General features: G+C 40.1%; 1 protein-coding gene and 1 long non-coding RNA gene across 2 annotated transcripts; one reads left to right on the top strand and one right to left on the bottom strand.

The window, feature by feature from the left end:
- Nucleotides 1–189: 189 nt before the first annotated feature.
- LOC148715394 (uncharacterized) lies at nucleotides 190–14,734 on the top strand. The gene is made up of 4 exons (XM_088710593.2): nucleotides 190–294; nucleotides 414–558; nucleotides 10,891–13,808; nucleotides 14,720–14,734. The coding sequence occupies exons 1-4, from the start codon at nucleotides 190–192 to the stop codon at nucleotides 14,732–14,734; spliced, it is 3,183 nt and encodes a 1,060-aa protein (XP_088566719.2).
- A 3,124-nt stretch (nucleotides 14,735–17,858) lies between these two features.
- On the bottom strand, nucleotides 17,859–21,984 carry LOC120110454 (uncharacterized). Its single transcript, XR_015970834.1, has 2 exons — nucleotides 20,815–21,984; nucleotides 17,859–18,166 (listed from the first exon to the last, which is right to left on the bottom strand). It is a non-coding gene; the product is annotated as an uncharacterized LOC120110454 (long non-coding RNA).
- Nucleotides 21,985–22,014: the final 30 nt, after the last annotated feature.

A 22,014-nucleotide genomic window follows, 5' to 3' on the forward strand; every position in this document is an offset into this window, starting at 1 on the left:
CATTATCCTCAATCTTCGAGCTCTTAAGATTCTCTTAGCCTCAATTCAGTGATAATTGATAATGCATTCATCTTCTTCGTTTATAATTCCTCCCCCTTCCCAGCTCAATGAAATCAATCTCTTCTACCATTTAACTTGTTGAAATTTTCTACCCCCACTACAACAAAAAGAGGTTATACCGATGGTTAGATGCCGACGCTAGGAGAAAGACCCACCGTTGATGCCGACGATGATTCGTTGATCCTCCAGGTGGTCTCAGCGGCCGACGAGGACGAGCTGATGCTAAATGCGAAGGTCCACTTTTCGAGCTTCCTCCGGTGCTGTCACCGACATCAAGGATCAGGTACAACTCTTGCCCTTTTCTCCTGGTCCTTTAGATTTGCTGATGTCGACATGATCCGCTGATCCTCCAGGTGGTCTCGAAGGCTGACGAGGATGAGCTGATGCTGAACGCGGCGGTCCACTTCTCGTGCTTCCTCCAGTGCCGTCACCAGCGTCAAGGATTAGGTACGACCCTTGCCCTTTCCTCTGGTGCCGTCACCGGCGAATTGGCAAAAGGTTCAAGGTAAATCTCGATTCCTTTTGCTTGAATTGGAGCGGTGTAGATCTCGTTTCCATGGCTACAGTTTTTCATAATGAGGGCTTTAATCAGAAACTGGTTTAATATGTCTTAATTAGAAATATTTGTGGCAATCCTGCTTTACTCTGTAGAAACTATTTGATGATTATGATTATTTCTTTAGATAGCTAGCAGCTAGGTTTTCAAGAAGAAGATGGATTCGAAAAGGAGGAAGATGAAGAAGATGAAGGCCGAGGGATGCTTCCATTTCTACTATAATTTTTAATTTATAATTTGTAATTATGCTTCCTATGTTATTCCTATTTTAATTAATTTTTTATTGTAATTTGTAAAAAAAACATCAATGAACATTTGTTTTGTTAATCTCTCTCAATAGATTTTTTTTTCCTCCAAAAAAATAAATCAGATTTTTATTTTTCGTTAGCATAAGTATCGCCGACGGTTTTGAAAAGCATCGGTAATTCATTTCTCCATTCTAACATAAGCGACGCTTTTAAAAGCATCGGAAATTAAATTACTGATGTCGCCAAAGCTTATTATTGTTGTAGTGCCCTTTTATTACTATAAATGTCAGTTTCCTCATCAAGTATATGAGAAATTAACTTTCAGTTCAAGTTCTTGTCCTGGTCTTCAGTTAGCCTCAAACAACAAGAAAAAAAAATCAACATGTTAATGTCAAGTTTATACCATGAAATCTTACAATCCTAAAGTGCATTGTCTTTTTTTTTATCAAAACAGTTGCAGACAACCTTCTCATACTTTATTAAAAATATGAAATAAGGTGGCTAAGGCTAGAGCCTAAGACCAAGGCCAAGAATACAGCATTGTCATGTTCAAATCAAGGAAATGCAACTAAGTGCATGACCATACTACGGAGCAATGGTACTGCTTTGCAAGATGATACACCCTAAACATCGTCCACTCTGATGTGGCACTGAAGTGGCATGTGATCCACCTAAGTTGATACACTTCACAAAGCAGCTAGGTCGGCAAACTATAACATGCCACATATGTGCCACATCAGATGGCGAATAAGGTGGCAATGGATATAATTTCGCATTAATCAGTGTTCGTACGAAAGTAGATGCAGCAACAACGTACGAACATATTTCTGGTAACATAATCCCAGGAATATAGTCACTGCTTTATCATTCTCTCAATAAAGTTGGGTCTCTTGAGGCATGCTTCCCCACATGAAGGATGGTGGTCCAATTTTTCACTAAGCATATTAATATTTAGTTAATTTTGAATGCCTAAGACGCCAGACTCTCATGAAAGCTTAATCCAAATGCTTCTCTTCTAAGCATGTCAAGAGTCCCCATACTTGTGTTCCACATCAGAACCACATGAAAAATGATTAGTTTAAATCTAAACAAAAGAGAGAGCATCCTTTTTGATTTTTCAAAGGTCACTGGATGGCCGCATGTTCTTTTTTAGAGGAAACTGACCCATGCACTTTTTTTTTGAGAGAAACATGTAGCATATGATGTTATGCATAGCTTCTAAATTAACTAAGTAGTCAAACCAAAGATATATTAAGGAGAATACAAGTGCATGATTTTAACCTAAGTTTGGTCCAAACCCAAATCCGCCTTTTCCGCAAAAATACCTAAAATTTAGAAATCTGCATGCTAATATGTCTATATCATATCACAGAACTATGTCGCATTTGATTAACATGCACTTTCTCGAGAAAAGATATCTTTATTTTTTTTTCATAATTTCAGTTATATATTTAATTTTTATTTACAAACACAATCAATTTAGACTAAATTGGATGAATAACAAACACTCTCTTTACTGAAAATAACAGCTCGAAAGTCGATCCTTTTGTAATTGAAAGCTGAAACCTTGATATATAGGAGCTGACTCTTTTTCACTGAAAGAAAAAAGAAAAAAGATGAAATAGTGCGAATCTTGACCGCAAGAAGACAAACCGCTAAAATCGATCAGAGGGTCAGCCACCCACGTGCCGGGACACGTGCAAAGCGAGTGAGATATGGCAACGAAGGAGGGGAAAATGAATTAAAAAGAGAATAAAGAAGAAGGAGAAGAAAAAGTTGGGAAAAAAAGAAAAGAGAAAAAAAAGAAAAGGAGGGATTGACCACATGAGAAGGAGGGAACTTGTGGGCCCGGGCGTGCGCTGGCCGTCCGTGGGAAAGGAGCGACGCAGTGCACGTGGCCCACCATAAAGTAGCCGACCGCCTTGGGGGGTCTTGACGTTGACCGGCAGCAACTTCCCGCGTGTAGTTCCTTCCTCCACTCAAAGACTAACACGTGTCCATTTCATCGTGCCATTGCACCAGTATTTCTACTCATTTCTCCGCCAGCCTTGTGATCTCATCCCGCTTCTGCTTGCTCTCAGATTTCTGCGGATGGTATTGCAATGGTCATGCATACGTCATTGATGAGTCATTTATGTAACAGTTATTGTTTATGTTCTCAAATATTGTATTGAGAGAGAGGGAGAGTGGGGGAGCGTCTAAAGCACTGCTTTATTCCTTAGTAGGCATTATTACCTTGTATATCGAGATAATGAGCCTTAAAAGAAGCGATTCTTGTTTCACTTTATGTGATATAAAAGGCCTAGCGTTTCAAGATGATCATGAACATATGATAACTCTTTTCTTTTGAAGAATTCATTCAGAAGAAAGAAAAAAAAAACACTACAGCCATGTAGAAACTAGATGCTTAGATTATAAATATACAATAACATAAATTTTAACAAAGCTTGAACAGGTTCTTCAGATATTAAGAAGCTCATCTTTGGATGAACGGTTTTTTACCTAAAGCATGCTATAAAGAGAACTTTGTATGAATACTTATTTGGTTGGAAAAGTAAAATATGTATTAATTTTACTTGGTCATCAGTAAAAAATGCAAGAAGGGAAGGGTGGGGGGACCCTTTTAAGTTGTTTTTCAGAAAACGAGATTTCATAAATGGATTTATTTACCCTCAATGCGACTTCCTTTCTTACCCACATGATAATCTTCCCTCCCCTCTCAAAGCACTTCCTTCTCTAAAATCCTTTCCTCCCTGGCGCATACCTTCCAATATCTCCAACCAGAGGATTCACTTATCCTTCTTGTGCTCCAAACACCAATTCTAATTCCAGTGGCATCGACTTTAGCCTCTTGGTGAAGATTAGCAATTGGATGTCTATGAAATATGTCATTGGGGCTACGGACTGATGCCTATGAAGTACGTATCTAGGGTTCATGTTTGAATTGTGTGAAGTAAGTTTTAGAGGTTTAGATTTTAATCCTTGTGAAGTATGGTCTTTGTGAAATGTTTATTGTTATTGGGTTCATGAAATTAGAACTTCTTTGACTGTCTCTGCCTCTTCCTATTTGGTGTGATTGTCTTCTTTGTTTCATTACTTCCACAGATAGAAGCCTGGGTGCAATTCTCACATTCTTTCGCTCTGCCCATGACAAAAAATAAATAAAAACTTTTTTCTGGTAAATAAAAACCTTTGACCTTGTTATGGTTTTTTCAAATTTTTAATTTATCGATCATTGAAGCTAACCTATCTACTCTATCTTCGACTAAATCATCTTAATATTTTCGGTTAATAAATGAGCTGAGTTTCTGTTTTCTCTATATTTATCGACTTGGTCAAGTTTAAGTCATCATTTGCAATATCATGACATAGTAGGAGAGGAGGGTATGCTCATCAATTGTGGCTATACCTTCAAAACCCCTTAATTAATTTGAACAGTAAACAGCATCTTAACAATTGTACCTAAAAAGCAAAAAAAAGAGAAAAAAAAAAGCATCTTAACAAGGACATACCATTGAACTTTGTTTTAATAAAATACTGCCAAACAACTAAGTTTAGAATACATGATTTGGATTAGTGAATTCTTCCAAAACATGTTTTCATAAAATCCACTAATAGAATCTGATTTATAAAAACCGATATATAAAACTTGACATCCAAAAAAAGGCCCAAGAGGCAATAAAAAAAACATATGTTGAACTCATGGATGAGGTTCAAAACACAACCATCTTGAAAAACCTACAATGTGCACCAAATCTTCCATTTTAGAAAAATATATATATCTTGTGAATGACACATCATGCCTCACATGAAACATATAGGGCATCCAATTTACATAATTTGTTGGATATCCTAGCATGCAGAACGTAGCATGCATCATTACTTGATTTCGTGATCTACAAGCACACATCAAGCCTCATCCTAGTCTCCATGATAACAAATTCTATACCTTTTCCATTGCAAGTCCATTACAATCCAAGACTCATCAAAAGATTAGTCGAATAATATTATTTAGGATCCTTGGCTCTGTGTAAGTATCTAATATCTTTCCAGAACACAACTAATGTAGGATTAAGCATGCATTTGCTTACTCTCTTTACTTAAATTATAACATCCTTACTACTAATGGTTCAATTTTAGTCAAATCGGAACACAAACACATCTAATCACAATAAGGTCCATCCTATAGTTCACAGGGGCATGGACAGAAGCTAGGAATGTGAGATGGCTGCATATTTGACATGGCATGACCTCGTGAAATATGTTCCATGCAAAAGCTTGTAATATTGAAAACAGCATAAGCACAATATTTAAATCTATTCTAATGCTCAAAAATAGTATTTATGCTGTCTCTAATATTTTAAGTTTGTGTACAATAACATACCTTAAATTCTCTCCATTCAAATTCAATTTTTGAATTTAAATTTTAATAGAGAAAAAATTGAAAAGAAATAATGAAAAGATTATAATAATAATTTAAATTCAAAAATTAAATTTGAAAAAAAAGAATTTAAGATATATTATTACAGCAGTCAATAGCTGCCGTTAGGAAATGGACGACGGTCAAACAAGATGGCATGAAGTGTTATACATGATGCATCTTGTTCAATGGCCATATCCATCTTCCGATGGCACCGCCGCCACCAACTGTTGCATCACTCTACAGTGCAAATAGTGCAACATGCATGTGTTGCTGCGAGGTGACTAGTGCGTGCACGTCAATGGCTTTGAAACAAGACATATGGCATAAAACCACCAAGTCAATTATTAACACTAGGAAAACAAATCTAAAAAAAAAGGTACATTTCATGGAGACAAGTGGTTCGGAATCCTCCAACAACCATGCGGCCATATATCACCCTCATGGGCCTCCTTATGCCTTCAAACGAACGTGGACCAGTAGCACGCATGCTATAGGTGGAGCCACCTTGCCGGAGGCTTTCCGGTGTTTGACACAATCTGCCTACCAACTTCTCCATGCACGAATATTAATTTCGAACATATAACAATAGTCTAGCGAAGGTATCATGTATCAACTTCCTACAATTGGCTCCAATGATCAAAATTCTTCACACGTGCCTTTGATCACTTGGAGCGTGCGCTTATAGCTACTTAACGACATTGCACCTTGTTCTTGTCCTGCACTTACCTAAATTTCGCACTTTGTTCTCGTTGGTCGGATTAATCCACCATGCTAATTTGGGACCAAGTATATTTACCAAAAAAATTTGGACCAAGTATAATTCCTATAATTTAAGTCAAAAGATGCTATTCATATACATATGTTGAAGAGGAGAACATCCTTCTCCACCTCTCTCTCAAACATAATTATCAAGCAAAAGGCGTTATTCCATGCCAATGGCGATGGTTTTTGTTCTTCTTCTTTTACCTTTTTTTTTTTTTTTTGTGAAAGAATGGTGGTTCCCCATAATAATGGCCATGGGTTGAGACCATATAAAAAATTTTTGACTGCAGAAAAGAAAAGGAGATTATGCTATTAAGATTAGCAGTTTTAGTATATATATTTTGATATCTTGATTCAAATACTCTTTGTATTATGTTAGCTGTTAATAGTTGATGAAATAACTATGGCGCAATCATTATATAAACGTTTATTCTATATATATTTGAATTTTGAGATAAAAGAGAAGGAGATCTATCTGTACTATAATTATCTAGGATCCAAAAATTCAAGGTATATACTATTCAAGATTCAAAATCAAAACCCAAGTACCACCAATTTATATTCTAAAAACTTATCGCATGGTTATATATTTTCATAAAATCTATAATAAAATGAAACCAGTACCAACTGCCGGCTTGCAACGCGGCACCAGGCGATTGTGCTTTCCACCCACCATCCCCCCTCCCCCCTCCCCAAAATCGACGTGGCATGCCATACCATCTCTGAGGAGGGAGAGTTTGGAGGTAAGATTGGATGACAGGGACAATTTATTGCCAGCAGACTCCTTGCAGATTTTTTTTTTCTCTTTTCTTTTTCCTTCTTCTTTCTTGGAATCACACTTCTTCTAAAATTTTAATTATGATTCTAATAGCAAGTTTTGATGAAATAGGCCAAGACTTTTATTAATACCTCTGCCATCTATTCTGCGTATGGATCGATGTGCTTGTCTCAATGTGTTTGTTTAACTTGATGAACTGAATGAAACCCATTGATACCCTGGACCCAAGGACCAGAATAGCAGAACAATGGTGCATACAAAGAGGAGGATAAAGGTTAAAGTGACATATAGCAGAGGAGGAAGAGTTGTTTGAATTTAATAGCGGCCCAGTGCAACGAGGTCAAGATAGCACTCGAAGTGTTGGGAAACAAAATGCTCTTTGGCCAGTACAAAAAGTGTCATCTGACTTCGTACTCTCCCTGATCTACCAGAAAGGCGAGCACGCGCTCTTGTTTTTGATTACAAAGTGGACTAACTACCAACAGAGTCGGTGAAGAAGCCACAGCAAGCTCGTACTTACTTCCCCAGTAAATTTATTCAGGGTGGGGACCTGAGCTGCAGTTGGATAGCAGCAAGGTTGAGCTGAATCCAATGCCAAAGATGGCCTCTTCAGATGGGATTTACCTAAGATGAAAAACTTCTTTTACCTAGTAAACTTTCACGGACCAATCCTCTAGATAAAATCATGTCAGTCGTTTTGTATGAATCGATGCTCGGAGTCTTCAGTTTCAAGCTGAGTTAGAAGTGAATGAATGAAGCATTAAAATAGGTAGCATCTCAACTTGCGTAATATTATCAGATATGGGAAGGATTATTCTGTGTTTTTTAACTGGAAGAACTTGATACTTGCAGAGGTCCCACCCTGAGGACATCAGTGCCACGACAATTGACAGCTGATTTAAGAATGAGAACTGACAACTGATTTAAGAATGAGAATAAGAGAGATTAGAGATCGGTATTTCACGGGGCAAAGCAGGATATATGCCTTCTTATCAGGAAAGCTTTAGTGTGTCAGAACAAATTCAAGAGATGCCATGCGAGAGGTTCACCAAAACAAAATGTTTTTGGTGTATCATTGAAGAGAGAAAAATCCAGCCGCATGGGACAGAATAGCAATTATGCCGGCAGACTAATTCAATTTGGATTGAAATAGCTCTTAAATTTACTTGGGTGTTTGTTATGCCCCAAATTGATGCGCGATCTCAAAAGTTATACACCGAAAGTAACAGGATGTGATGGCTAAAATTCCACCTGATTAGTTGAGATTTTTTTTGAGTTTGTATTAAATATATATAGGATATACAAGAGTAATTATAGGAGAAGAATTTGGAGAAAATTATAGTAGCAATTCAAATTCAAAATTTAAATTTGAATTTGAATAGAGAGAAAATAGGAAAGAAACAATGAGAAAATTAAAACAATAATTTAAATTCAAAATTGAATTTAAATAGAGAGAATTTAAGATATGTTACTATCTCCCCTCAAGCAGAGCATTCGGTTGAATGTGAAGCTTGGACTGTAAAAACCGAATATAGTTAGAGTGAAGATCTTTGGTGAAGATGTCAGCAACTTGGTTTGCAGAAGAAATAAATTTAACATTCAAAAGCTCATGACCTACCAATTCTTGGACATAGTGATAGTCGATCTCAATATGTTTAGTTCTTACATGGAAAACTGGATTGAAGATGAGAGAGATGGCAGAAATATTGTCACATTATATTAAAGGAATAGAGTGGAGTAGAATATGCAATTCACACATGAGAGAACGTAATAATTGTAGTTCAACAGTAGTTTGGGCAAAGCATCGATACCCCACTTCAGTAGATGATTGAGCAATTGTTGTTTACTTTTAATACTCCAAAAAATAGGATTTGGTCCAAAACAAAACAAAAACTATTTGTAGAGCATCTATCATAGAGCTACAAGCCCAATTTGTATCCGAGTAAGCAACGAGATTTAATAGGCCTAGTTGTAGCTAAAGCCCAAAAGTGATGGTGCCTTTGAGAAGTTGAAATTTACATTTGGCTGCTATCATATGAGACTCCATTGGATGTTGTAAAAATTAACAAGCTTGATTAACTGAGAAAGCAATATCCGGTCATGTTAAGGTAACATATTGGAGGACTCCAACAATACTTCGATAAAATCAAGGATCATCAAGAGGAGGGCTATCCACATAGCCCAGTTTATCAATAGAGCAAGGACTTGAGCATGGTTTGCATCCAAGCATATTGGCATGTTGTAACAAGTCTAGGACATTTTTGGATTGATGTAGTAAAATGTCATCACTTGATTGATCCACTTGAATGCCAAGAAAGTATGACAATGAGCCCATATCTTTCATCTTAAATGAATCGGCAAGTTCAATAATGAGCTTGCGAAGAGCAATGTCATTATTTCCAGTGAGAATGATATCATCAATGTAAAGAAGAAGATATAATGTAATGCTGCCATGATGATAGGTAAATAATAAAGGATCTAATTTTGAAATAATGAATCCCAACTCCATAAGTTTTGAGCTAAAATTTCCATACCAAGCACGAGAAGCTTGTCGGAGTCTGTAAATTGATTTACATATATGTCAAACATGAGTGGATTTTGATGGATCAATATAACCAGGAGGTTGAGGCATAACTAATGTTTCTTGAATGTCACCATATAAAAAGGTACACTTTTCGTCAAATTGATGGAGTGGCCAATTATGAGTCAAAGCTGTTGTGAGAATAACTCTAATTGTAGTATGCTTAACAACGAGACTGAATCTCTTAACAAAATCAACTCCAGGTTGTTGGTGAAATGTTTGGCAACCAAACAAGCTTTGCATTTATTGATGGATCCATCTACGTTGCATTTAATTCGAAACACCCATTTGCAACCAACAACGTTCATATTAGGCTAAAAAGAAATAAGAGTCTAAATTTGTTGATTTTGAAGAGATGTAAATTCGAGATCCATAGCATGTCTCTACTCCGGACTTTTTGAGGCTTGTGTATAATATATTGGCTCAATAAGATAGGCTATAGTAAGAACGGTTGGGAGAGGGTGACAGGTATGATATAGTATTTTGCGCTTGGATATATCCGATTACGATCGGGTGGTCATGGGATGAGTGCGTTATAGTAGGTTGGGTGGTTGGTTGGTATGGGAGAGAAGTTTGGTGATGGGGGATGGTGGTAGTGATGGTGGAGGAGATTCGGAGGAGGAAAGGTGAGAGGTGATCTTATGTTGAAATGGTTGAATTGGATGTTGTTGCCATGAAAGAATCTTGAGATTGACATATTGTATTTGTAAAGTGATCTAAGAATAGATAATTATTAGTAGTCCAAATAGTGTCGATAGAAGTAAGGAGTTGAGGTAACTACATACAAAGCAAGTCAAGAGCAGAAGTGGAATTGTAAGAGGCTAATTAAGATAGTGATATGGTTGAAAAGGGGAAGACATGTTCATCAAAGATGACATGACATGATATATATATTTTTTTCTTTTACTAAATCAAAGCATCTGTACCCTTTGCGAATAGTGCTATATCCTAAGAAACAACATTTAGTAAATCGATATTCTAGTTTATTGGACTTGTATGGTCGAAGCCAAAGAAAATATAAACAACCGAAAGCACATAAATAAAAATAGTTTGGAGATTTTTGAAAAAAATTCTCATAGAAAAAAATTTGTGATGAGAAACAATAGACATTCGATTTATTAAATATACTACAATAGAAAATACTTCTAACCAAAATTTTGAAAGAAAAGATGCATGAGCAAGAAGTGTAAGTCCGGTTTCAACAATTTGACGATGTTTTCTTCCGATAATACCATTTTGTTCTAGAGTATGGGAGCAAAAAAGTTGGTGTATTGTGCTATGTAAAAAAAAATGCTTAAAAGTATTACTTGTTTTCTGGATCTCGCTTCACCTGGTGCAACAATCAGCTTGGAAATGCTAGAGTGTGGGAGCGGATTGATAGAGCACTTGCTTCCCCAGATTGGATTCAGCGATTTCCATCTTATCAGGTCAGTCATCTAGCCCGTATTGCATCTGATCACTGCCCTCTTTTGATTTCCACAGTGTCGGGGTCCACACATAGCAGCCCTTTCCGCTTCGAGAAGCTATGGCTGTCATACCCCCAGTCTTGGGATGTGGTTAGGGAGGCTTGGGGTATGCCAGTGCGAGGTGATGCTATGCAGAGGGTGTCGCGTCGGCTGGAGCTCACCAAACGGCGCCTTCGCCGATGGAACCGTGAGGTCGTCGGCAATGTTTTTCGGAGGTTAGAAGTCGTGGAGGCTCAGATATCGGAGTTCCAGGGGCGGGAGGATCGTGGAGAGGAGCTCACGGCGGAGGATATGGCGGGCTTACGACGATCGCTAGCTACCCATCATTCTTTGCTTCGCCAGCAGGAGATCCTTTGGAGACAGAAATCTAGAGTACAGTGGGTTCAGGATGGTGATCGGAATACCAGGTTCTTCCACCGGTCGACAGTCATTAGAAGGCAGAGGAACATGATTCGCTCCTTGCGGATTGGGGCAGGGCAGCGAGTTGAGGAGGATGCTGCAGTGAGACAGGTGTTAGTGGAGTTCTTTAGATCGAGGTGGATGGAGGATGATGGTTCATATGTTACAGATCACCTTCCCAGGCCGAGGGCTAGTATCGGGGAGACAGAGAATGCAGCTTTGATTCGACCCGTGTCAGAGATGGAGGTGAAGGAGGCGCTATGGAGTCTTGCTGAGGATAAGGCCCCTGGGCCGGATGGATTCCCACCCTTTTTCTTTCGGAGGTATTGGCACATCATTCAGAGGGGCGTGGTGGAGGCAGTACAGCTTTATTTTAGTCGGTCGGTGATGGCAGATGAGTGGAAGGCCAAATTTATTACATTGATACCGAAGCGTCTGGATGCGTCAGAGCCGAGTCATTATAGACCCATCAGCTTATGTACTACATTGTACAAGGTGGTCGCGAGGATCTTAGTGGGGAGGATGAAGGATTTGTTACCAAGGATCATCAGCCAGGAGCAGGGAGCCTTTGTGGGCGGGAGGAGTATTTCTGATAACATTCTGCTAGCTCAGGAGCTGATGGGGGACCTAGTGCGTGCCTCGAGGAGACGATGTTTGATGGCTGTGAAGCTGGACATGGAGCGTGCCTATGACCGGATACGGTGGGATTTTCTTCGGCGGGCGCTGGAGAGCTTTGGTTTCCACCAGATATGGATTGACTGGATTTTGGGATGTGTGCTGAGGCCCAGCTTCTCTATTTTGATTAATGGCACGCCATCGCCTTTCTTTCGAGCGACTATGGGTCTGCGCCAGGGATGTCCACTATCCCCGTATCTCTTTATTATTTGCTCTGATGTACTCTCTCGTGCTTTGCATGCTGCTTGTGGGAATCGGGAGTTGGTCGCCTATAGTCCAGCTCCTGGTATCCCCATTTCTCATCTATTGTTTGCAGATGACTGCCTTTTGCTCACTCGGGCGAGAGAGACTGATGCGAGAGCCCTCCGGAGGGTCTTGACAGAGTATTGCGAGATGTCTGGGCAGAGAGTCAATTTCCAAAAATCAGCCATACACTTCAGTCCGAGCACGGAGCGGAGGGTGCGACGGGAGGTCAGGGCGATCCTAGGGATGCAGGAGGAGGAGGGGGCCCTAGTTTACCTGGGGGTCCCCATTACAGGGAGGAGGCTGCGGGTGGCGGAGTGCTCTACTTTGGTGCAGAGGGTGCGGAGCAGACTCGAGGGTTGGAGAGCGTCCTCTCTCTCTATGATGGGCAGATTGACGCTGATCAGGTCAGTTCTATGCTCTATGCCTATTTATCTGATGGCACACACTGTTGTGCCGAAGACGGTACTGGAGGAGATTGAGAGGCTCATGAGGAGGTTCTTATGGGGCTCATGTGGGGGAGGTCGCGGAGTACATTTGATGGCCTGGGAGAGGGTATGTCTGTCACTGCGGGAGGGTGGCTTAGGGGTGCAGTCACTCCAGGTGCGGCGCGAGGCTTTACTGGCACGACGGGCCGTGCAGGTCGTTTTGGAGCCACAGGGCTTTTGGAGCCGGATCATGATAGCTCGATACGGTGGTGCGGGACTTACTGCACAGGCGGTAGGGGGCCGTAGGTTTTCCTTTATATGGCGAGAGATTGGGCGGCACTTGCCGATGGCCCTGGCTCATACTAGATGGTTGATTGGCGACGGCCGGAGTATTGATGTGACTGAGGACCCGTGGGTGGACGCGCTCCCATTGACATTATGGCCGACGATGTTTAGTGGATCGGGGGCAGAGGGACTCCGGGTTTCCGACCTTCTCAGGCCGGGGGCGGCAGAGTGGGATGGTGCTAGGCTTGACCAGCTGTTCGGAGAGCATTTGGCAGAGCGAGTTCGGGCACTTCCCATTCCGGTTTCTGCAGGTCCGGATGTCAGGGTCTGGAGTACTACTTGCAGAGCGAGTGTCGGGGTTGGTGATGTCTCCCGAGTCATTCAGCGGGAGTCAGTGCCAGGCCTAGATTGTGGCTGGGTGTGGAGGGTGGGGCTACACCAGAGGACTACTCTTTTCCTCTGGAAGGTGGCTTGGGAGTGCGTGCCGACGTGTTCAGTGCTGAGCAGACGAGGAGTGAGCCTCTCTCCTCTATGTCCGGATTGTGGGGAGGACGAGTCAGTGGAGCATGCCCTTTTCCATTGCGCTCGGGCGCGGGATGCTTGGAGGCTGACTGGGATTCCGGAGGATGCATGGAGTCGGAGGGACTGTTTTCTGGAGTGGGTTCAGCGATGGGCGGGCACCCCTCTGATGCGCAGCATGGCTATTCGGGCAGCTTGTACAGCTTATCAGATATGGCTGGCCAGAAATGCCCGTGTCTTTGGCGAGGGTAGGCCGGCACCGCGTTTTGTGATGGAGCGGGCCAGTGCTCAGGCAGCAGAGATTATTCATGTAGACTTAGCCCATAGACCTTTGATAGCTCGGGACATCTGGGGCCCCCACTCTGCTTCGGCAGCTTCACATAGGGTATTTTTTACCTGGGAGCCCCCACCCCCGAGTTTCCTCAAGGTCAATTTTGATGGCTCAGTCCTGGATGGAGGTAGGAGAGGAGGGGCTGGTTTTGTTATCAGGGGGCCGAGCTCTGGTGTGTTGGTGGCAGGGGGATGTCAGATTTTTGATACTTCGGTCCCTGGGGCAGAGCTGCGGGCAGCCTGGATGGGTATGTGCTACGTGCGGCGTGTGCTTCGGGCGACTTCAGTCCTGTTAGAGGGTGACTCCGCTACTGTGATCAGTTGGGTCCGAAAGGGCCCGTGCAGCCATGGGGGTGTTCACCCTCTGATCCGTGATATTTGGGATATGGTGAGGGAGATTAGTTTCCAGGCTATGCATGTATATCGCGAGGCCAATGGGGCGGCCGATTGGGTGGCGGCATTTGTTGCGAGCCACTCAGGAGGTACCCTATGGTCAGGCGAGTATGAGTTGCCCGGAGCTCTTCGGAGCATTTTGTCTTCTGACTCTATTGGGTGTATTCGTACCCGAGTTGTATGAAATGCCCGTTTCATCAAAAAAAAAAAAAAAAAAAAAGTATTACTTTTGAATTCACCACCCTCATTGGAAAGGAAGATTTTAATTTTAGTATTAAACAAATTTTCAACTTGTGTTTTAAAAAAAGACAAAAATATCAAAGAAATCAGATTTGTAGCACATGAGAAACAACCATGAATAACATAAAAAATCATCAACAAATAACACAACAAGAACAGTTTGAGTATGAAAGAGCAAGAAAAGATCCCTAAACATCAAATTGGGCTGGGTTTGTAGAAGGAAGATAGTGATGCCAAGATGGGCTCTGATACAATGAAAGAAACAGAATGTGATGACTAAAATCCATACTTGATTAGTTAGAATTTCTCTGAGTTTGTATTGAATATTTATAGAATATACAAGAGTGATTATAGGAGAAAAGGTAGGAGAAAATTACAGTAGTAATTCAAATTCAAAATTTGAATTTAAATTTGAATAGAGAGAAAATAGGAAAGAAATAATGAGTAGATTACAACAATAATATGAATTCAAAAATTGAATTTAAATTGAGAAAACTGAAGGTATGTTATTATGCTGCACGGCATTCTGCAACGCAAAAAGCACACCTAAAGAATATGTGCCCTAAGGGCTATGGCTTATATATACATGAGAAATACTTTTGGCTTACAATCAATAGTTAGTACTTCAGTGGGTGGATTGCACCCACTGAAGCATGGACCTGTAATATGAGCTGCCAGAAGAATTGATGCCTATACTATGAATGTGAAACAGAAAAAAATACATAGAAGAAATTTTTTTCCAACACCAAAAAACACCTTTCAAGTTTCAGAAGTAGAACCTCTTCTTACTACAAGAGGGCTGCAACCACGGTACTGTACTCTTTGTTGGCAAAATCTTAGGATTCTAAGATGGAAAAGCCTCGGTCGATCTCACCCATATGGAAAGTTATATAGCTCAAAGCTGCAAGGGAACGTAAAGAAGCTCAAAGCCTCAGGTGGCTCGTTATGGGCGCATTCCCTGGGACGCGAACCCAATCTCCTCTGAACTGTGATCCATCGGAGCCCAAAAGGTCTCTCTGTCAGTCATGAGCCTTGGGCTACAATAACGGGCCCCATTTTCCCTTTCTTGACCCTCCCATAAAACTAAGATCATTGTGGTTTCGATGCATAGCTCGCCAAACTGCCTCAACACAGCATGCGCACTTGTATGCATTTTTTCTTCTTTTTTGTTTTTGAGGAAATGGCAAAAGCATCATCATGTCATTAAGTAAATGAAAATGATAATAAGGAGATAAGCACCCTTGAATAGTTAATTAGATGCCTCATGAAGCAGTAAGTCCACTGAATTCATGTGCAATGTTCTTTCATGTTCGTGTTACAAGAGCCTCTTCCTCTCAAAATAAATAAATGCTTCCCTCTTCATTTTTGGTGCTCAACTGTTGAATGTCTTAAATCATTCAAACCATGTTGCACCAAATATATATGTAAGCAGAAATAACAACACATTTGGCAGAAGTAAGAACCGTATTAGCTCTAGCTAAATGACTTCTTCTTAGAAGCTAACAAAACACAGAAAAAAAAAAAAAGCATTCTTTTTCCTTCAAGGAAAATTATCAAATGATGAAGGAATAATGGGCTGCCCAAGAAAGGATCGCAAAAAACAAATAAAACAAGAATAAGCCACTTAGAAATATTTTGCTTGTAAATCTCAAAATACCTGTATTCATATGATACTTCACTAGGGATGATTTCTGCTTCACGACTAGCAATTGAGTGTAATAACAAACGATAATTAACCAGCATTCTAGGCACCTTTTTAGGGTGTCATTGCACATAACAAGTATAAAAATTGTACCCTTGAATGTGAAGTTTTAGTCCATTTTTTGCCTGAATTTGAGGCACTGTCCAACCTCAAAATGAGTATGTGGCAAATTGATATTTGTCCTCATGAAGTAATTACATAGTCGTTATGGTTCAATTGTTAGAGACTGCTAAATCTAATCATGGATATTAAATGACAAATATATTGTGGGCCAAACAGCTCTAAATTTCTAGATAGACACTTGGGGGGGAGTGACAGAGATTATTAAAAAAAAAAAAAAAAATTGTGGGCAGAACAGCTCTTAATTTCTATATAGACACTAGGAGAGAGTGGAAGAGAGAGAAGCGACAATTATCACTCATTCTTCATAGCAACAAGAGGACTTTACAAAGCTACAAGCTTTAGAATTTTCTAAAATAATTTTATTCCAACTCACTTTATTTTGCTACTTTTGATGATGCAGTTACTGAAATGCATTGTTCTTCCAATCATGTATCTCCACAAAACAAAGAAAAGAGGAGAAAAAAAATCAACTCAACAGCAACGAACGCGAAAAAATCTCCCTGATCCCTCTAATTCTTGAGTTTTGGGCTTGCGACAATGCCTTCCTTTTTGTTCAGTCAAAGTATGGCCTGCTCCTAGCTTCCCAGGTTCAATTGCAATACGTCCATTCAGAGGTGGTGCCAACCCAACACCATGGTAGGTTTCTTGACACGATCAAGACCGTGACGAGCCAATAAATAGACTGACTCAAGCCGGGGCCTTACAGCCAACAGAGAGTCGATGATTCGACTAATAACCATGCAGAGAAGAAGCACCAATCCCAACTCTAAATTGGCATTGAAGGCATCAATAAGCCATGAAAGCGAATGGAGAGTTTCATAAGCGTCGATGGATGTGATCATGACAAGAACCATCGAGGACGCAAGCAAGAGGCATACCGAGATAAGGAAGATACTGAATACAAAAATGCAGGAGATAACAGAGCCATGGAGAAGGGCAAGGAGGAGAAGGTCCAAGTTGGGCATCATTAGATCGAAAGCCAAAGGGAGACCCAAACAAAAAAAAAAAAACTTAGAAAGAGAGAGAGAGAGAGAGAGAGAGAGAGAGAGAGAGAAGAAGAAGAAGAAAATTGGATAGGCATTGCTCTATGGAGTAATTTGCGCTCATTCTTAGAAAAGGAAATTATACCTTGATGTTCTTGGTGGGCATGGCACAGATTCTAGTTAACTAAATATCACCGTTAGCGTGAAGTGCTCATTCCATTGCGGAGATGTACTATATGTTTAAAAGATTAAAAAGAATCTGATTGCTGTATGGAATGATATTAAAGTCGCATTAATTCCCACCTTCACAAGTAAAGAATAGGAAGCAATCTGGAATGACTTGGAAAAGAAAAATATGCATGCAATGAGAACAATTCCATCCGTAATAAGAATTCATGAGAAGTCTATTACTATTGCAAGAAAATAGTTAGCCACTAAATGAACGTGTCAATAGAATGAGGGGAGTTGTGGGAATAGAACCCCTCAATCTAACATGGCTAACATCAATTAAAACCAACTCCTTTTTGAGTGCCATGGATGATAAGGTCCGCAGAATAGAAGAATTTCCTCTTTATATGGTAATTCTTAGTTAAGAGACCTTCGGCATTGCAATTCTTTGCCAGAATCATACAGGTGCATAAAATTGTGTGCCTACTTCGGAATGTGACGGCCAAAGAAACTTAATTTATATTTAGCTACAGAGTAGTCTGAAGTTTGTAACATCCTTTGGAACAGGTGACATATAGCAGCGAAATGTTGCTCCTAGGGAACGGCACAAATGTGCATGCTTATTGGCTTGGATTGCTGATACATCTCAATGAATTCAGAAAATAATTTGCTAATTTTTCCCATTAGTTAGAGCCCACACTTCAGCGATCAAAGCCATATCAAATATTTGCCTGGGATAATATCTTCTGCCCTTTCCTCTCCAGAGTGACTCCTTTTCTATATCTCAAGTGAAATGATCCCTTGCTGTGACCATGGCAAAAGACGAGGCAGATTGGAAGATTAGCAACATGCCAGCAAGGAAGAAGCCTTTGAGGGATTACAGATGACCACTAGGGCATTTTCTTGAGTAAAATCAAAGTAAGATGAATTTGCAGAGAAAACAACAATTCAAACCAAAAATACCTTTATAATTAAGAACAACTTTAAATTTTTAAAAATAATAATAAAACAGAACACTTCCTTAAAGACCTACTTGAAGGATTAGAAAATGTCATGAATATCATCTTCATAGGTGGTGAAGCTCTTAAGTTAATCCAAGATCTCAAACCCTCATAATTATATGCATGTATGTAAGTACATATGCATCTGGCTTTTTACCTTCCAAAAAAAAAGACCTTTTTTTGGCTTTTCACTTCTCAAGATTTACCAGAACATAATATTACATAGCTGGATGAGGCTTTTTTTTCTGGAGATCATTATACGTATCTGTTTAATCTCCTTTAAGTTCTACTCAACCATGGTGATAGTTTATTTGACGTCAGCCTCCATTTATAACGCCGGTAAACATAAATTATTGAAGGGCAATCCATTGCCAATTCCCATTACCCATGAAATAGAAAGAATTTTCAAAATCACACTGCTCGAAGAGATTTTCCAATTGGTGGTGGATGTTAGAATCTCTCTGAAAGAACCATCATACTCCTGAAAAACATAAAAGATCGTACAACCTCCATCCGTCCAAGATACTCCGTGAGATCGTATTCGTTTGAGCTTCATGAAGATGATGGGCTAAGATTCATGGTAAAATCAGTATGTCAAACCACCTTGCACTGGTTTTGAGACTACAGAGTTTACAGCATGTTCATCCATGATGTGAGCGTTCATATTTGTTGTCCACACACAATCATCAATACCAGAATAAAAGAATATTTCATTTAGGTTAAAAATTTTATGTCAGACCTTACCTAGTTAGATCCATGTTTCACATGTTCAAATGACAATGGACAGATAATATTTTCCATGAGCACCTGGCTTCATAGAAGGTGCAATGGTGCATCAAGTAACCCACATCAGTAAAACTAAAATGCTCACTTTCTGAGAATTAATTGACCTCTTCACTGATGAACAAAAAATATTCCAATGACCCATAAAAGAAAAGAGACTGGAAACAAGAAATTGAAATGGCAGCTGCAAATTGGTACTGAAGCAGGAATACTTTTCATGGAAGTTATTTAACTAAAAACCTATTATAGGTTTATAGAGTCCAGCCTGAAATTTGGTCTAGATATGATATATTTCAGAATAAAGATGAATTCCTCAATCCTAAATTCAATAGAGCAATTGAGACTTTCAGTTCCTAATATAATCATTGAAGACAACTCAAAAATATAACTTTTTTCTTTGAATGCCAACCTTGAGGTTCAAAGCCAGGCACAAGCACCATGGCTTAGGCTGCCAACCGATTGACCCAGAGGTCCCCTTGGCAAAAAATGAACATATGAGCAACGGATAATTTAAGTCACATAGTTTACATACTCTGCAACTTTAACCGGTACCTAATCTTGGACGACTGAATGATATACTTGAGCAGTTATTTATCAGTTTAGACTATACATTTGAATTTGAGTTCAGGCCTCTTTATTTGCCCGTAACTAGGCATCCAAACTCAGTTCAGCCCACCGGAACCTACTTCCAGCATTTGGTTGGCCTGAAGTGGAGCTGAACGAGTTCCCACATGCCCCAATGGGCCAATTTAGGGAGAAGTGATCCAAGTGACTTCAGCAAGTGATCCAAAGTGACTTCAGTAATTATCAATTTGCAACATATGTGGTACAACCATTAACAACAGCTTTGCAGCTATGAAGTAAAGAAGACAGTTTGAGAAAAAAAATGGTACCTGAAGTGTTGATATTGAAGAGATGCCTTCATATCCTAGTTATTAATTTCTAAATCTTCTGATTCATGCATGATAAAAGTTAATTTTGATTTCAAAAAGCCATTCTAGCCAGTCACAAAAATTTGACTAGTAATGTTATCAAAAAAACATCTTAAATTCTTAATCAATATGATTGATACTACTATATCTGCAGCAGATTACAACCCATAGAGCATATCCTTTTAATTTTTGAACCCTTAAATTTCATTAGCAATAAAGCAAAAACGTTCAAGGCCAGTATCAAAATAATTTGCCAAATTATGACCTATACCCAAGCAAATCCATAAATTTATCAGTAGCTGCACATTATTCAAAGGAAAATACTTCCCAAGCACATGAAAAGTTCCTTGGGCATATTAATGCTGCTTTGGCAACTTAATAATCAACCACCACCTATTTATTGCACCAATTCTCGTGACTTAACGCGAACCCTGCATCGCATATGGCACACAAGTTTCATGTGCATGAAACAGGCGACCCCTAGCATTACTTGTGCTAGAATATTAAATTAGCATATCGTATATATCCTTGAGCTGAATCTGAAATGGAGAAATTTATATGCCACAGATATGCTCTATCTTAATTATTCACTAATCGATTTGCTCTCAAATCTTCAGGATGATGCAGGAGATTCCAGCCGAGTACTCACATGTTAAGAATAGGAGCATTCAAGTCTAAAAATTTGCTAGATGGTGAGCTTGTGTTATTGTAAAAGACTATAAATGGCAAGCCTCACCTCAGATTGGTGCAGTTGTTCCATGGAAGATAGATGCCAGTGCCAAATGAAAACATCAGCATACTTGAAGCCACTTGGCATGATTCCTCAATCGTCTCTGCACGCATCTCATATAACCTGTACCTCTAATAGTCGTAAACACTCCTTTTAGTTGTGCCACACCCGCTTCCACCACTGTTTGGAGCACCGCATGCAGTTGCTTGGTCAGAGGTTTGGAGTCATTGCTGTGGCAGGAAGGCAATGCAGGCGGCAGTGGAAGATCTTGGTAAGCCAATGCAAGTGGTTGTGGAGGATCCATGCCCATTCCAGTATCGCTGGCCTGGAAACTCATCAAGTTAGTTGGGAGAAACGGGGATTGTTTCTCCTCCTGCCTTGCTTGTGATAATGGAAATGGCGCCATTCTTCAGCATATCAGCTTGTCCAGGAGGGGAGATGGGCCTCACAAGGCAAATCCATAGGAGGTGCCAGCAATTTTGCAAACTAGATGGAGAGGTCAAGATATTCCCGTAGCTAAGTTGCATAGACTCCGAGTTGGTGTATCAAGCATTGACCATATGAATTTTACAGTTTGTAAACCCATATATACTTAACAGCTTACTGAGTTGTAGTCTTTGCTACTGTAACAGATGAACCTTTTTCCTTGGGCTGGAGATGCATGTTTCTACTTGGTGATATGAATTTTAGACTGCAGCCCTGAATCTCATACATGCATATGCTGGAGGCTGTCTTGGGTGCGAACATGTTATGCCTGTCAGTTAACTTCAAGCCAGGGGATCCATGCAGCAAAAAAAAAAATAATCCTCCATTAAATCCCAGCAGCCATAACAAGGGGAACTCGAAAAAGGCTATTCCTCTCTCTCGGTACAGCTCATTTTAGGAGGCAGGCAGAGGTTGCCCTAAATAGGGCGACGTGTTTGGTCAGCATCCAATCTGTTTGATCTTTCAGTATCCGGCAGCAGCTGCCCTTACAACCAATTTGGTTCCTATCAAGACAGGACTCATCGCCTGCAAATATATGGCAAATGCCTCTTTGGTCCTAACCTTGGTTTTCTCTGGCCACGATGCAATTCACAGTGCATGCTATGGCTTCACAGGAACAATACGGATGTGCGCTTTCCTGGTGTCCTTGTTCTGTCCAGCTCTCATTAGTTAAAAATTCACGAGTATTGCCTGCCACAAAAGAATACCAAAGTCAAGAGT

The sequence above is a fragment of the Phoenix dactylifera genome, chromosome 1, assembly GCF_051530095.1.
Source record: "Phoenix dactylifera cultivar Ajwa chromosome 1, Ajwa_hap1_PhDact_Kaust_v1.1, whole genome shotgun sequence".
Lineage (NCBI taxonomy): Eukaryota > Viridiplantae > Streptophyta > Magnoliopsida > Arecales > Arecaceae > Phoenix > Phoenix dactylifera.